The following is a 15,034-nucleotide window of genomic DNA, read 5'->3' as shown; positions in this document are numbered from 1 at the left end:
CCAACATACCTCTATCAGTCATTCTGTAAAATGATCAATGAAACATGTTGCAGTTCCTTGGAAAATAGGATAATAACGTGAAGTGCCTTTTTATTGCAGAATATTAGCAGAAATGTTAGTTTAGCTTAAAAGATTTATCTTTCTCTACCAGGCAAGATGAAATTTCATTAAATTACTTCTGCTGAAGTAAGTAAGAAGAACAACTTGTGAATGAAGAATGCATATAAATAATTAATGCCACAGCCACTGTGTTATTAACTTCTGGACAAAAGAATTCTTGGATATAATAGCAGGGCTTTCTAACTGAGCCAGGATTATGTTTCCTAAATAGTTCATGGACAATAAATAGGAAATGGTCATTGCTGCAGTAGGTGATGATAAAGGTCATATTAAGGAACAGGAATAAAATTAATATTATAACCAATTTTCCGTATCTGAAAATTAATCCAAAAGATCTGCTTAAAGGCTTATGAAGCCATGACAAAGTTCAGAATCAAATTCAGAACTCACGAGTTCACAGAACCACCTTTCTTTTCTATATATTAATGGTTACGGCTGGGTAGAGTTGGCCTTTGTAGCTTCTTTCTTCTTTTGCAGTAACCACATGTAAGGAGACCCAGCGTCTGAAAGAATGACTGCTTTCAAGCTCTCTCTGATACTTCTGATGTTGTTACTGCTGAATTGTTCTGTTCATATAAGGGAATGGTCCCTGTAAAAATGCTTCAGAAAAAATAACTGCTGCAGTGTAGGTGTGGCTGTCCTTACCAGCTTATACACTGTCTAGGAAGAGGAATTTATGCTAGGGAACCTGATTCAGCAGGTTGATGATCTCCAGAGTTCTCTTCCAACCCCTACAATTCTATGATTTTGTGGTACTTTGAATTTGTTGAGTGGGAAAAATGACACCAAGACAATCCTGGAAAAAGAAGCGAAAAATAAGTGCAGCAGTGAGTTCTGCCTGTTGAAGAAAATCTCCAGTGCCATTGTTTCAGTCAATAAAATCTAGTCTGGATATAAAAATCTTTAGTAATTGCCTCTAAGGATCATCATGGTCTTGAGAGATGTTAAAGGACACAATAGGTTCTTTATAATACCAGGAACTGTGGTAGGAGAGCTATTTTTAGACAGCAATTTTATATTTGGTTTTCAATTTAAACTACTGGGAATGTGGAAAGCTGAAAATATTGGTTTAATATCTCCCCAGCTGTGGACTTTCTCTGATAAGATGGAAAATACTAATATCACCTTAATATATATGCAGCTGCTTCTGTCTCAGAGGATCCCTAGGACATCTACAAGCTATTTATAAAGAAAAGTATATTCACTCAATCATGGATTACAATAATCAAATGTTAGTTAGGAATATAAAAACAGTACAGGAGAGTAAACAAGGACATTTTGGGCACTGCAATCCCTATGCAAACCCCTGTGCTTATGAGGTATGATTATACAACATTTAAAGGAAATACCTTGATTTTTCTGTGGTTGGATTTTTAAAATGGCATCCATGGAACTTTTCTGAGATAGAAGAGAAATGATTGAGGTGGGAAGACACTTCTGGGTCCGTGTGGCCCAACCCCTGCTCCAGCAGGGACACTCAGAGCAGGGTGCCCAGGGCCGTATCCAGGTGGCTTTAGAAGATCTCCAAGGAGCCTCTGGGCAACCAGCACTGGTGCCCCATCATCAGCACAGCACAGGGGTTCTGCCTGGTGTTCAGAAAGAACCTCCTGTGTTCCAGCCTGTGTCCACTGCTTCTTGTCCTGATCCTGAGCACCACTGTCAAGAGCCTGGCTCCATTCTCTCTTCCCTTCAGGCATTTATGGACATTAATGAAATCCCCTTGAGCTTGTTCTTCTGCAGACTGAGCAGTCCCAACTCTATTGGCCTTTCTCATGGAACAGGTGCTCCAGTCCCTTAATCATCTTGTTGGACAGCCTCCAATATGTCCATGATTAATGTTCCTAAACAACATGTAAAATATCTGTGAAGTATTGATTATCTAGCTACTTAGAAAACAAATGAGCTCTAAATGAAGCAAAATCTTCCCTCCAGACCTATGTCCACAGCGCTGTCTAGTCTTAGTGGAATGCTGTGAGAGTAGCTAAGGAAATTCAGAAAACAAAAAGAGCATTCAACATTTAGATCTCCTCCCTACCTGTTGCAAGGGTTTGAAAGGAAGATTGACTCACCTTTTTTGTTTGTTTAGTTCTATTTGAGCTGATTTGTAATCCTCCCTTGCCCAGCAGCCAGGGGCAATGAATGGCAGTGTACCAGTATGCACTGAGCACTCAACTGTTAGCTAACAATCACATCACAAAATTGGACCAAAATCATAAATATCATGGAAATATTTTGTATTTTGAATGTTCCTTTTCTTTGTTTGTATAGGTAGCAATTAGCAACCCAAAGAGCCCCAAATATATGAAGATAATTTTGGTCAATATTGGCAGCCTCAACCCTATTTACTGCAGAGCAAGCTGCTGCTCTCCCAGCTTGCCAGCTCCTTTCCCATAGACACTGGTATCTACCCTGTCTACACCAGGTCTTCTTCATGCTATTGAAAAACTAGTTCAAATTCTGGCCAGTTCCTCATGAGGAAAACATAAAATATGCCAATGTCAAGGTAAAGTCAGCCTTTGATATCAGTGACATCAGAAATCTTTTCCCTGCATTCATTACCTGTGCTGCTTGTGTCTTTGTTTCTTTGTCCTGAGACCTAGCCAAGGTTGAGATGGAATGCACAAAGGGTAGATTAAATTAGGTTTGAATGTACCCATCAGGAAAAACACAGCCTCCGGCCCAAGAAGGCTCATCCAAGTTCTGGCAGGGAGGTCAGTGAGGGCAATTGCCTTGAGGAGAGCTCCTACTGACGTCCCAGCAGTAAAGTGGCTGAGCAGTCCTAAGGCTCTCCAAGTGCAGAGGCCAGCATGAGTGACAGGATTTGTTTTGCTGCACTTGCTTAGTTGGGAGATTGGATCCTTCAGGTCTCATGCCTCTCCAATGATCTCATGTCACCCAGGTGTAAGATTCAGAGAATGTGTCTATATGTATCTCTGCACACACGCGTATGTTTATCTCCATGGATCATATATGTGATTCCCCTCTACTTTGATCATCTACTCTAAGTATAAGCATAAACTGAGTACGGCAAAGACAAAGAAGACAAAGAAGGGAAGGAAAAGTTTTTTCTTTGTGCTCTAAATATAATAATGACTCTCAAGATCAGAAGGCTGAGTTTATAGTTTTAGTCTTATGCTAAAAAGCTGCTTTCTGTTTCTAGAGACAAGCAAGAGTGCAACACAGATATCATCATATCTGTCTTCCTCTGACTTCCTCATCTGGCTGATCAAAAGGCAGTTGGCAGGCAAGACAGCTGAGGCCCTAACTTTGACGGACAATTTAAATCACTCAGACCTCATAATGAAATTCTATAGAAGGCAACATAATGGCCTTTTTAATTGCTATAAGGCTGTACCTCAGTACTGATTCTAAAAATAGATAAATTGATGTCATTAGAAAACTATATGCTGAAGCCAAAGGTAAAAGAAATAAAACATTAGAGTACATGATCATCCAAGCATAACATGAAAATACCTTTTCAATGTAACTGATACAGTATTGCGCTTTCTGAGTTTATTGCACTTTATGAGCACATTCTTACGCAAGTGAGTAGTGTGAGCTCCTGTGTCATCTCCTCAGTTCCTAACTCTTAAACCCTGGGATAACATCTTAAATGTCAGCATCGTTAATTATTTCTCTGCAAGTTATTTCAACTGAATGTTTGCTTCATGTGCAGGAGACAAAACTCTACACTTGCTCCAAGATCAGTGCAAGATTATAAAAGTTCCAATTATCCACCCTTCAGCTGTCAAATGCAAACGCTACCAGAAGTTACTTCTACAATCTTTATCACATTCTGTGCCATTGAAAACTAAAATCGTAGGGATTTAAAATAATTTGAATTTAAGATGAAAAAAAAAAAAAAAAGTGCAATTTGTTTCCTGTAATCCTTTACAAAGCAAAATTTGTGCCTAAGAGAAGTGATACTTTTCTGTAACTTGCCCGTTTTAACTAAAACGTTCACAATAAATTCTCACTTCAGCATAGCACTGAAGCAAGAGTGGCACAATGTTCAGCAACATAAGAAATGTTCCATATGAAGTTGAGGAGACTTTGCTCTCTTTTTAATTGTCGGTGATCACAGACAAGGCTTCACTTCATTTGTACAAGTGAAAAAAAAGTTAACCGATAAACATTCCTGCCTATGGAGTACCGGAAACATTCTCATGCTGCTAACACATCAAGATTACTTCGATGCTTCAGTAGCAGCAACTATAAGATGATGGCATGTTTAAACTCATGACAGTAATTTTAAGCATTAACCTGAGTTTCTAAGAAAGCACACAAGCAGAAAGCCTTAAAAAGATTCTTCTTTTATGCATACATTTATCTAGCATTATTTTTTGTCATTAAAGAATGAGACACAAAAAATTAAACTATACCTGTCACAAGAGGCCAAATACCACCATTAAACCCCTTTTCCATTTTCTCAGAGCACTGCCCTTAACTTCCACATTTCTTGCTGTTACCTGCTATTGGATAAATGCTGGCAGTTCGCCACTTTTAGAAGTCCCAGCTTGCAGCCTGAGTTACCAACCAGTTTACCTGGCAAATCCAACTAAATCCAAATCCTTTCCCTTCTTCCTTTCTATGATCTTATAAGCTGCTTAAGAACAGCACTTTTCAGCTTAAACTTGAAGCAAATCATTTAGAAACAGGACTCTGCTCCTATCAATGCGGTTTGCCTGGATTTATTGCCTCCTGCCAGTAAATTAGGTAGGTGTCTTCAGAATCCTCAGGTTGATTTTATGCTTGTCTGATTCTTACAAAAAAATAAAAAATAAAAATAAAAACCCAACACACACAAAAGAAAATCCTCTCTCTTCCAAAAGTCGTTTCTAAAATATTGTTCTTCTCTCAGTGCTCACATCACAGAATCACAGAATTGCAGGGGTTGGAAGGGATCAAGAGATCATCAAGTCCAACCCCCTGCCAAAGCAGGTTCCCTACAATCGGTCACATAGGTAGGCATTCAGACAGGTAGTGAATATCTCCATAGAAAGAGACTCCATGACCTCTCTGGGCAGCCTGTTTCAGTGCTCCATCACCCTCACTGCAAAGCAGTTCTTCCACATGTTAGTATGGAACTACCTATGTTCAAGTTTTAGGCCAACCCTCCTTGTCCTGTCACTACACATCACCAAGAAGAACCTGGCCTCATACATTTGCCTCCCGTCTCCTTTCAGATATTTACAAACATTCATCAGATCCCTCCTCAGTCTACTTTTTTCTAGGCTGAACAGTCCCAAATTACTCAACCTTTCCTCATATGGAAGATGCTTTAGGCCGTCCATCCCTGGATGTGTTCAAGAGCCATTTGGATGTGGTGCTCAGGGATATGATTTAGCAGAGGGTTGTTAGAGTTAGGGTACTATGGTTAGGCTGCGGTAGGACTTGATGATCTTCAAGGTCTTTTCCAACCTGGGTAATTCTATGATTCTATGATTTTCCATGTTTATATCTTAGGAATTTTGCCATAGGTTTTGTTGTCTGCTATATTTTTTTGTTGACAAATGGCTTATGCTAAGCTACTCCTTTTCCTTTCCATCAATACTTTCTAAAAGAGCTCCTCTAATTTAGTTGATATGTTAATAAACATCCAAACTAACATATAGAATATAAATATTAAACTATTTTAGAGCAGCTGTGAATTCATCACGTGTTAATAAAACAATGTGATTTCTACACCAAAGAAAGCAATATAACATGTATGTTTCTTACAAGAGCTAGACTCTGTCTCTTACAACAAAAGGGTTTTTCTCTAACACGTTTGTCATCTAAGATTGCAAGAAACAGAATCAATATATAAAATACATACAAATAAATAAAATAAAATAAAAACTGTATCTGGAGTTAAATACACAAAGCATTTGCCTTTTACCTATTGGGAGATTGGTCTCACTGCTGACAGGTGAAAGGACGAGGGGAAATGGCCTCAAGTTGTGCCAGGATAAGTTTAGGTTGGATATCAGGAAAAATATCTGTACAGAAAAGGTTGTTAAGCACTGAAATAGGCTGCCCAGGGAGGTGGCTGAGTCACCATCCCTGGATGTGTTTTAAAAGTGTTTAGATGCAGTGCTAAGGGACATGACTTAGCAGAGGGTTGTTAGTTAGGGTAGTATGGTTTGGTTGTGGTTGGACTTGATGATCTTGAAGGTCTTTTCGAACCTGAGTGATTCTATGATTCTATGATTGTTATATATTATACTACAAAAATGTCACGTCTTAAAGAATTTAAGGGACAGATATCTAGGAAAGGTTACCATCTGTAATTTTACCACTTAAATTCCATCTCAGTTACACTGCTTCTTCCTTTATTCTGCCCTGGAAATATGCTACACTGAATTGTTATTGATTTAATTTATTATTAAAAATGTCCCACTCAGCTCTTGTTGGGCCACACCCAGAGTACTACATCCAATTCTGGTCCCCATATTTCAGAAACATCAGGGACAAACTAGAAAAGGTCCATGAAGATGATCAGAAATCTGGAGAACCTGCCCAGTGAGGAAAGACTAAAGGAGTCAAGTCTTTCTGCCCTGCTGGAGGGTCGGGGAGGACCACATTCCAGTACATACAAGGTGGCTACAAAAGGATGGAGGCTCTTTTCACAAGGAGCGGCATGGATAGAACAAGGGGCAACAAGTCTTAATTAAAGAAAGAAAATTCTTATAGTGAGAACAATCAACTGCTGAAAAAAAAAACTCCCCAGGGATGTGACAGAAGCCCTCAAGACGTGACTAGGCTAATGCTGTATAATCTTATCCAGGTGCCCTTTTCCAGCAATGGTTGGACCAGATGATCTCTTGAGGCCCCTTCCAGCCTCCATTGTTCTGTGATTCTATGATTCTGAGTTCTAAATTCTCTGCATAATTATTGGACTAGAAGCATTTCACTTTACTTAGGACTTCTTCAAAAGCTCTTAATACAATTAGTTGGTGGAGTGGAATTGCAATTGAATTTAGGTTGCCTGCCTTTCAGCATCGTATCTTAATAACTACACGCTTCCCAAACATCATTGAAAAAAGCTCTACAGTTCCATGTAAAGTCCACACCAGTGGCAAAATACATCCTGTATGAAGGAGTCACTTCCAATGCTTCCCTTCAAAACAGGAACAGCTGTGGCATATGCTCTGTTAGCTGGACAGACAGGATACCTACCCATCAATAATGTGGTGCAATGCTACAAAAGAAAGAGAAGAATCTGGCAATTCAGAGTTGCAGATATTGGAAAATGAACAACTCTCTTCATACAGCTTCTTCCAGTTCTTCTCCTAGAGCTGTTAATCTCATTTTGCTTCACGAAACCCAGGACCAGGCTGAGCAAGGGGCATCCTATTGAAGCTATACATCATTGTGCCCCCTGGATCACTATTTGGATTTTTCTGTATTCTGTTGTTGCCAGGTAATTCTCAGTGTCTATCTTGATAATTTTCCATGTTTATTTGTTTTAATATCAGTGCTGTGCCTCGTCTTGTTTGACATTTGGTCATATACTGTTTTATCCCAGACCTGAAATAACTCCTCTTTATTTTCCTACAAAATTGTGCTTATATCTTTCCATTAATTTGCAGGTTTTAAAGTAGTTTCTTTTTCTTTATTACTTTACTAGCTACCATAATTTAATGTATGTATAAATATCCTTTACAAAATCATTAATTCTTTTGCATTTATTATGCTTCCTCTCCATCTGCTTTGAATGCTACTAATTACCTTTTTGAAGTCAACAAGTGGAAATTTTCCTTCTCATTAACAAGCTCTAGTCAAAAGATAACGCCGGTGAGCAAAAGCAAATTGAAAATGTCATGAATTTTGTAGGAGATTTTATTTTAATATAGCAAATGAGATACTCAGAGGAGCATCCAGGAGTTAGAAACACAGCTCTGATTAAATGCAGTGGGAACCTGTCCTTCAGAAAAGCTTTTAAGGCATTGATATGTCATTTTGAAATTATTTTTCCATGTGCGTGTTGAGATTTTTTCACATTTTATTTGGGCATGATAGATGGAAGTTCAATTTCTGAATAACTGATTACCAACCGAGAAGGTATGAGACGGGTAGGAAATTAAAACGAGCCCAGTGGGAATAGGGCTGAAAAGTTAACTTCGGTTGCTCAAATGAACAACAGGGAATTTGCTGGCAGTTACACTGCAAATTATTTCCACAACGTATTTAAAGTCCTACGGTTATGTATTTTAGATAAATAATTATAAAACTGGGGGGGGAGGGGGGGCTCCCGCTCGGCCTTCCCGCTCGGCCTTCCCGCCGCTCCCCTCACAGGTACCGCTCCCTCTTCCCGCCTCACCCCGCGTTGCCGCGGCGACGGCCGAAGCGTCCCGGCTCCCCGGCTCGGTCAGCAACGGCCACGGGGCAAAGCGGGCTGGGATGGCGGCGGGCGGGAGCCGGGGAAGGATGGGGGCACGGGAGTGAGCGGGCCGAAGGGCTGTGCTGCGGCCATGGACTCGGAGGGCGCCGAGGGAGCGGCAGGAGGAGCGCTGCAGGTAATGGGAAGGGATTGGGCCGCTGAGGATCCGGGGAGCTCCGCCGGTGATATCCATCCTCTCAAGAGTCTGTGGCAGGTTCATGGCCTTGCATGCACCCAGGCTTTCTCCAGGTCCCTGTTCCTTCAGACCCAGCTTGTTCCCAGGGTCAGACTCTGACCTGGCCTTCCCACCCTCCTATCTCACTGCTGCTGACAAGCTGAACTTACTACTGAAGCTTTCATGTTGCTGCAATCATTTCCCTTCCCCTGTTGTCTGAGGTGGAAGAATCACAGAAATTGAAAGGAAAGCACTAAACTATCCACCATGCGCTGCTTTGCTATGTACTTGTGCTTGGCAGAATCTGAATTATGTGATTTCTGCTGTTCCAACAGGTTAACAAGACTTTTGGCAATATGGAGCAGGGCTTAGAAATATTTCAGGAACAGACTCTCTCTAAGTAAGTAAAGACTATCTGGGGGTTTGAATGCATAATGGAATTGAATTATGTCAGTTTATTAAGGATGTAAAACAAAATACTAACAATTTCAGAAGCAAATATTCTTCTACAATTGATTGGAATCCTCTTTGTGCAAGGTGTGAAGAGGTTACTGACAACTAAGATAACACAGTTTAGAGCTTTGATTTTCTACTTTTATATATTTAAGTCCTTAAAATCTGCATACCTAAACAAAAGAAAACAATGAAAACTGGGTTTTATTATAATACTTAGAAATTTCACTTTATATGGTCTTTAAAATTTATTGAAGTTGCTAGGCTACAGCTATATAAACTTACATAGCACAGCACTTAAAACATGCAAAGGTATTAGAAACAAGGTTATTGTTCAAGCTGTAGTTTTATTTTTCACAGACAGTAACCAAAAATGTTCAGCCAGCTATTAAGCACACTTCTCTTCCCAACACACTCATCTTTTCTCCACATCATCCAAATGGAGTTGAAAAAATGCAGTGCAGCACAAACCATGGCTGAGATTCGATGTAGGATCTCACGTCATCCAGCCTGAAACAGAGTAAGATAAAGAGCACCTCTCCATATGTCATATCAAATGGTTCCTTATATCGCTATTATCAAGAAGCAATCTAGCTAATACAGCATAAATTAAGTGTAAAAGTACTTCTTAAAGTAACAGAAACACAAATATTCACCCACACCTTATTCTGGCTGAAGAAAGCTTTAATATGATTTGAAAGCATGCTCGGTTGTACTGAAGAATGATTCATGCAGTTTTCATAATGCAACAAAATAGCATGCTGCATCCAAATGTATTCTGAACAACATAGCTCCATTTTGGCCTTGAGGGCCATTCATTTTGTTAGTTGCTGATTGGTAAATTTGGTCTCATAAAAACTTGAATTTTAAATAGATAGATAGATAGATAGATAGATAGATAGATAGATAGATAGATAGATAGATAGATAGATAGATAGATATTCTTCGGCTACTTCTTTAATAATTTTCTGAGTTCAGATCATAGAATGGAATCATGGAATCATAGAATGACCTGGGTTGAAAAGGACCATAATGATCATCGTGTTTCAACCCCCCTGCTATGTGCAGATCCATAGTTGTAATTGGCGTACATGGAATTCCAAGCTACTGTAGATGGATCTAGAAAGTGATTTATCCCATCATACAACAGATGTACTAGATAGCTATTTATTTCCATTAACAGTACCAAGAATCTGGAAGTTTAGTCTAGGGTACACATCCAGTGAGCCAACGTTTCAGTCATAGAATCATAGAATCACAAGGTTGGAAAGGACCTACAAGATCATCTAGTCCGACCGTCCTCCCTTTCTGTGCTGATGGCATTGCAGAAATAATGCAGGTAGCTTTGAAATTTGGAAAAAAGGATTAAATTATGGGATAGAAATCATGACAATTATATTGCATCTGCAAAAACTCGTAAATCACAAATTATCCATCCACACATATATGACAATATAGGGCTAAAAATTGTTAAATATATCAGTTGTATTTCATGCACAGGGTAAAAGGTACTTATGGAGAGATATCACAGACAGCTTATATCATTTGTATTTCTAAAGCAGCTCTTTAGAAGAGAAAAGGAGTTAATGCTGCCTCTAGAAGCTGGGTTAAGGATCATGATCTAATGAATGTACTGCTCAAGATGGAAATCTTTGTTTATACATGGACAGAATGAACTAAACATTCCTTGAAATTTCAGTTTCTAGGTTACAGCCCTGTTCTCAAGTGGATGGACAATAATAATCTTTCTTTGCCTGTTAAGAAACCATCAGAAAAACACAAGTCTGTGCAGAACTCCAAAGCAAAATCTTGAAAGAGTTTAGAAAGTTCTAACAAGTGCAAAAATCCTTTGTTATAAAGGCCTGAAGTTGGTAAAATTTACTGTACAGGATTTGTTTTCTCTAAATTTGGAAATATACATGTTTGCCATGCAAATAAATAATCATTAATGACAGCAGAATATGAATCATCTCATTTTCACTATTAAGGAAATAGAGTAGCTTGCCTACACCTCTTTAAAAATGAATTACTTTACAGTGTTTTGAGACATTTCATAGTAAATGCAACAGAGTAGCTCCCACTTGCTTAAATACAAGTCATTGGTTCCATGTGGGAGGAATGCATTTGGTGATATGCAGTCAGCAGTGTAGGAGTGCTGAATGCTTATGAGTAAAATTCCCATTCTTCTTCCCTTTATAGGTAAACTTTTCCCTGTTTTTTTATCTGATACTGTATTAAACAAAATATGCCAGAGTTCTCCACGTTCCACCTCCAATGATGGAATTAAATTTGAATAATTCTCATACCATATGATTGGTCATATTTTGAGGGAGTATAGTAACCATTGTTTTCAAAACACCAAAGGGATTAAAATAACAGGCACAGCAGCTCTTAGTCCTCCTGTGCTAGTAGGTGGGGATAGTCGCCAAGTGCGTCTTTATGTAGCGATGTGCATAATGCTACAGCAATGTTAGGGAGCAGTTCTAGTAGTAGAACAGAAGCAGTAATCTACGGCTTCACCTTTTCTTTTCTAACTGTGGATGTACCTAAAGGATCTAGGTAAGGAAGCAGACAAAGATGAGAAGGAGAAAATTGTGAGACTGAGAAGCTGCTTCAGATAGGATTTTTCCCTTCAACATGTCCATTTTCAATACTGGCAGTTCTAGGTTCATGAAAAGTGCAGTCATTTCTGCAAGGAAATTATAATATGCACCTTTAAGCACCAAAAACCCACAGAAAACATATTTCCATGTTGAGGAACTCCACAGTGCACTGCACTCAGAAGTTGAGCATGAAAGATACGGAGCACAGAATGTGTGAGGCCAGTGCTTGACTCTGAGCAGAACCAACAGAAGGAGGATTCAGTGTGTCTGCATGGGCATCAGGAGGGCTGGCAGTCAGGGAGCCGGCTGAACAGTGAAGATGTAAAAGATTACCAGAAACTTGTACAGCAGGGACATTTTTATCCACTGCATTTATTTTGAACCGGGTTATTAACTTGAAAGAAATGCTAATGTTTCCTCGAGATATTGGCATCAACTACAAGGAGTAAAATGTGTGCTTATATTAAGGCTTGCTTTCCATAGTCATTAAGAGCAGAGGAACATGTGAGTACCCATAGTGCTCTTCAGTGGTGCACTGGGTGCACACACAGCAGCTGAAGGCTCACAGGCATTAGGGATATGTTGGTTTAATCTGGCAGTAGCCTAAACACCACACAGTCATTCACTTACTTCCCCACTTCCAAGAAGGGTGGGAGAGAGAACTGGGGGGAAAAAAACACAAATTAACTTGTTGAGATAAAGCTATTTACTAATACAGAGAAAAGGAAAAGGATAATAGTTAGGACAAATATACAGATATATTTATGTGTGTATATAGCAGGCGATGTACAATCAATTGCTCACCAGCCACCAACCAGTCCCAGCTAGCCCCCTAAGCAATGGAAGAGAACGTGATGAACTCCCGCTCCTTTCAAAACTTCCACATGACGTCATATGGTATGGAATGTCCCTTTGGCCAGTTTAAGTCAACTATCATGGTTCTGTCCCTTCCCAGTTTCTTGTACACACCCCAAGCCATTCATAGGAGAGGAGAAACTGGAAAGGTCTCTACAACACTGCTTAGCAACAATGAGAAATGTTATGTTATCAACATTATTTTTCTCCTACAACCAAAACATAGCAGCATACCAGACACTGTGAAATCAACTAACTCTGTCCCAGCTGAAACTAAGACAATATTACCTCTGAGTACATGGTTCAGTTTGTGTTTGATTAGTCGGGTTCTGCTAAAATAGAGTTCCTAATTACTTGGCACATTCTTAGTTGTTCTTACTTGGCACTCAATAAAATCTGCCAGGTTGCAAAGTACATGACACGAAATGGTATCCCGTGCTAATTTTGGATACTGAAATCCTCACCAACACCCCTTAGGACAGAGTGGTTACATGTCTGCTGCTGTGTGCTTTGTCATTAACCTGCATTTTGTTGCTACATTATGCAGATGCTGCACTGGCTTTTGTCTCCATATAACCATGTCTATGGCAGTTATTTAAGAAATTACTGACTGATGGGAACACTTGAAAGGAAGGAAGGAGAGCTAGAAAATGGTAAAGAGTTCATAAAGGAAGTAGCTATGTTCACTTTTTCAGACTATCATGCCACAGACATACTAGAATGACTACAAAACTGACAGGCAATCACAAAAGCATTTGCCACACAGCTACGTGTACCATGTGCACTCAAGAGTGTTGGTAACTTTTAAACTTGTATGAATTAAATATTCACCAGTTATTGTTCTTTTACTTATTTTGAGAAAGATTAGTTGAGATGATGTTTATAAGAGGAAAACAGAAGGCAGGAAAATTCAAAACAATGACACCACTCTTAGATTTTTTTAAGAGAAGAGATGCTTACCAGAGTGTTAATATAGTGAAAAGTAATAGATTACAACACATTTTTCATCATTTTAGATTATCACATTTATGAAATACATTAATACAATTGCTTGTTTTATGAACCAAAATAATAAAAATAATAAGAGGCTTGAAAATTATGCAGCAGTACAAGGAAATCGAACTTAAGTTTAGATTAAACTACAATTGCACAATAAATGGGCACTGTGACAGAAAAAAAGTGAAGAACAAACAGGTGTTTATTAACAGTACAATCTACTGAGTTAAGAGGGAGACAGATGACACTGCAGAAAAAAACACGATGTGATTTATTTGTCCATTCTTGTAGATATGGCAGTAAGAGAATAAATCATTGCAGAGGGAAAATGTAGAAATTTTCATGATGATTTTCATAATGCAGAGATAATAGCTCTAAAAGGAGTAATTTGAGGACTTTAAATGAGGGTTTTTTTCATGGCCAACGTAAAATAACAGTGGCTACTGATGGCACATTTCAACACTTCCCAATATGTGCCAAAGATAAGATAAAGATAGATCTAAAGAAAGTCATAAGCTGCATAAGGGGTTATTTATTAATGTTATCTCTTTTCAAAGCAAACAAGCATACAAAAAAACTTTAATTAAAACCATGAAAGAAAAAAATATATATATACAAAACGAAGAAGAAAAAAAAAGGTTCACTAATATGAGAAAGGGATGTGTAGATAACAGATGCCACTAATAGAATGTGTGGAAAGCAGAGATTTACCAAAAAGGAAATGAATGAGATGCTGTGCCTTGAGAGGTTAACAACGCAGTACATTGCTCACTGCTTAAAAACAATCAGTGAAAGATTTTCCTTTACTTCAGTGAGGTAAATGCCACTTTAGCTCAGTCTTTGTAGCAGTCCAAAAATAGCTTTAAGTGTTAATGGAATAAAATTCCCCTTCTTTATTTTATGGAGAGGAATTAGGCAGGAGTGTATATTGTCTCCTCTATCTTTTCACAAAGCACACAAATCTAACCTTAAATGGATATGAAGCAGTAAGTCAGAAAAATAAAATTGTTAGAAGTGTTTCAATGAAGAGTTTTAATTAATTATATTGTCATTTTCTTTTTCCTAACTGGACTATTTCGTTGAAATTTGAATAGATCCAAAAGCTTTAGAAATATCCCAACTTTTAAAGAAGTTGCTGTTCTGAAATGTCAGCTGTGAATTCACAGATGGAGAGAAACCCACAGTTCATAAAACGATTGAGTTTATTGGGCAATAAAGTCTCCAAAACACTTATGGGAAAAATCTCAGATACCCAGAAGAACCATATAATGTAGATATAAAATAGGCATTTCTACAAATGGGAATTTTTAGAGTGCTGAAAAAATTGTGCAGTTTCTTGCTAACAAAGTATCCATAACCAAATTTGTTTCTTCTTTCATTTTTTACTAATACTCATTATCAAATTCAACGTTTGAACTTACATGGAATAAAGAATCTTCATATTAAAGTTCAGATGCTTTTTATGTG

General features: G+C 38.5%; 1 protein-coding gene across 1 annotated transcript in view; it reads left to right on the top strand.

Moving 5' to 3' along the window:
• Positions 1-8,506: 8,506 nt before the first annotated feature.
• DEUP1 (deuterosome assembly protein 1) overlaps positions 8,507-15,034 on the top strand; it is a 63,443-nt gene continuing 56,915 nt past the window's right edge. The window contains exons 1-2 of the mRNA XM_072326818.1: positions 8,507-8,621; positions 8,996-9,060. Of these exons, the coding sequence (XP_072182919.1) occupies positions 8,577-8,621; positions 8,996-9,060 (110 nt within the window). The 5' untranslated portion in view covers positions 8,507-8,576. The remainder of the gene's footprint in view (positions 8,622-8,995; positions 9,061-15,034) is intronic.

The sequence above is a fragment of the Excalfactoria chinensis genome, chromosome 1 (assembly GCF_039878825.1).
Source record: "Excalfactoria chinensis isolate bCotChi1 chromosome 1, bCotChi1.hap2, whole genome shotgun sequence".
In the NCBI taxonomy this organism is placed as follows: Eukaryota; Metazoa; Chordata; class Aves; order Galliformes; family Phasianidae; genus Excalfactoria; species Excalfactoria chinensis.
The sequence above is the reverse complement of the archived record's forward strand: the minus strand, read 5'-3'. Positions and strand labels throughout refer to the sequence as shown.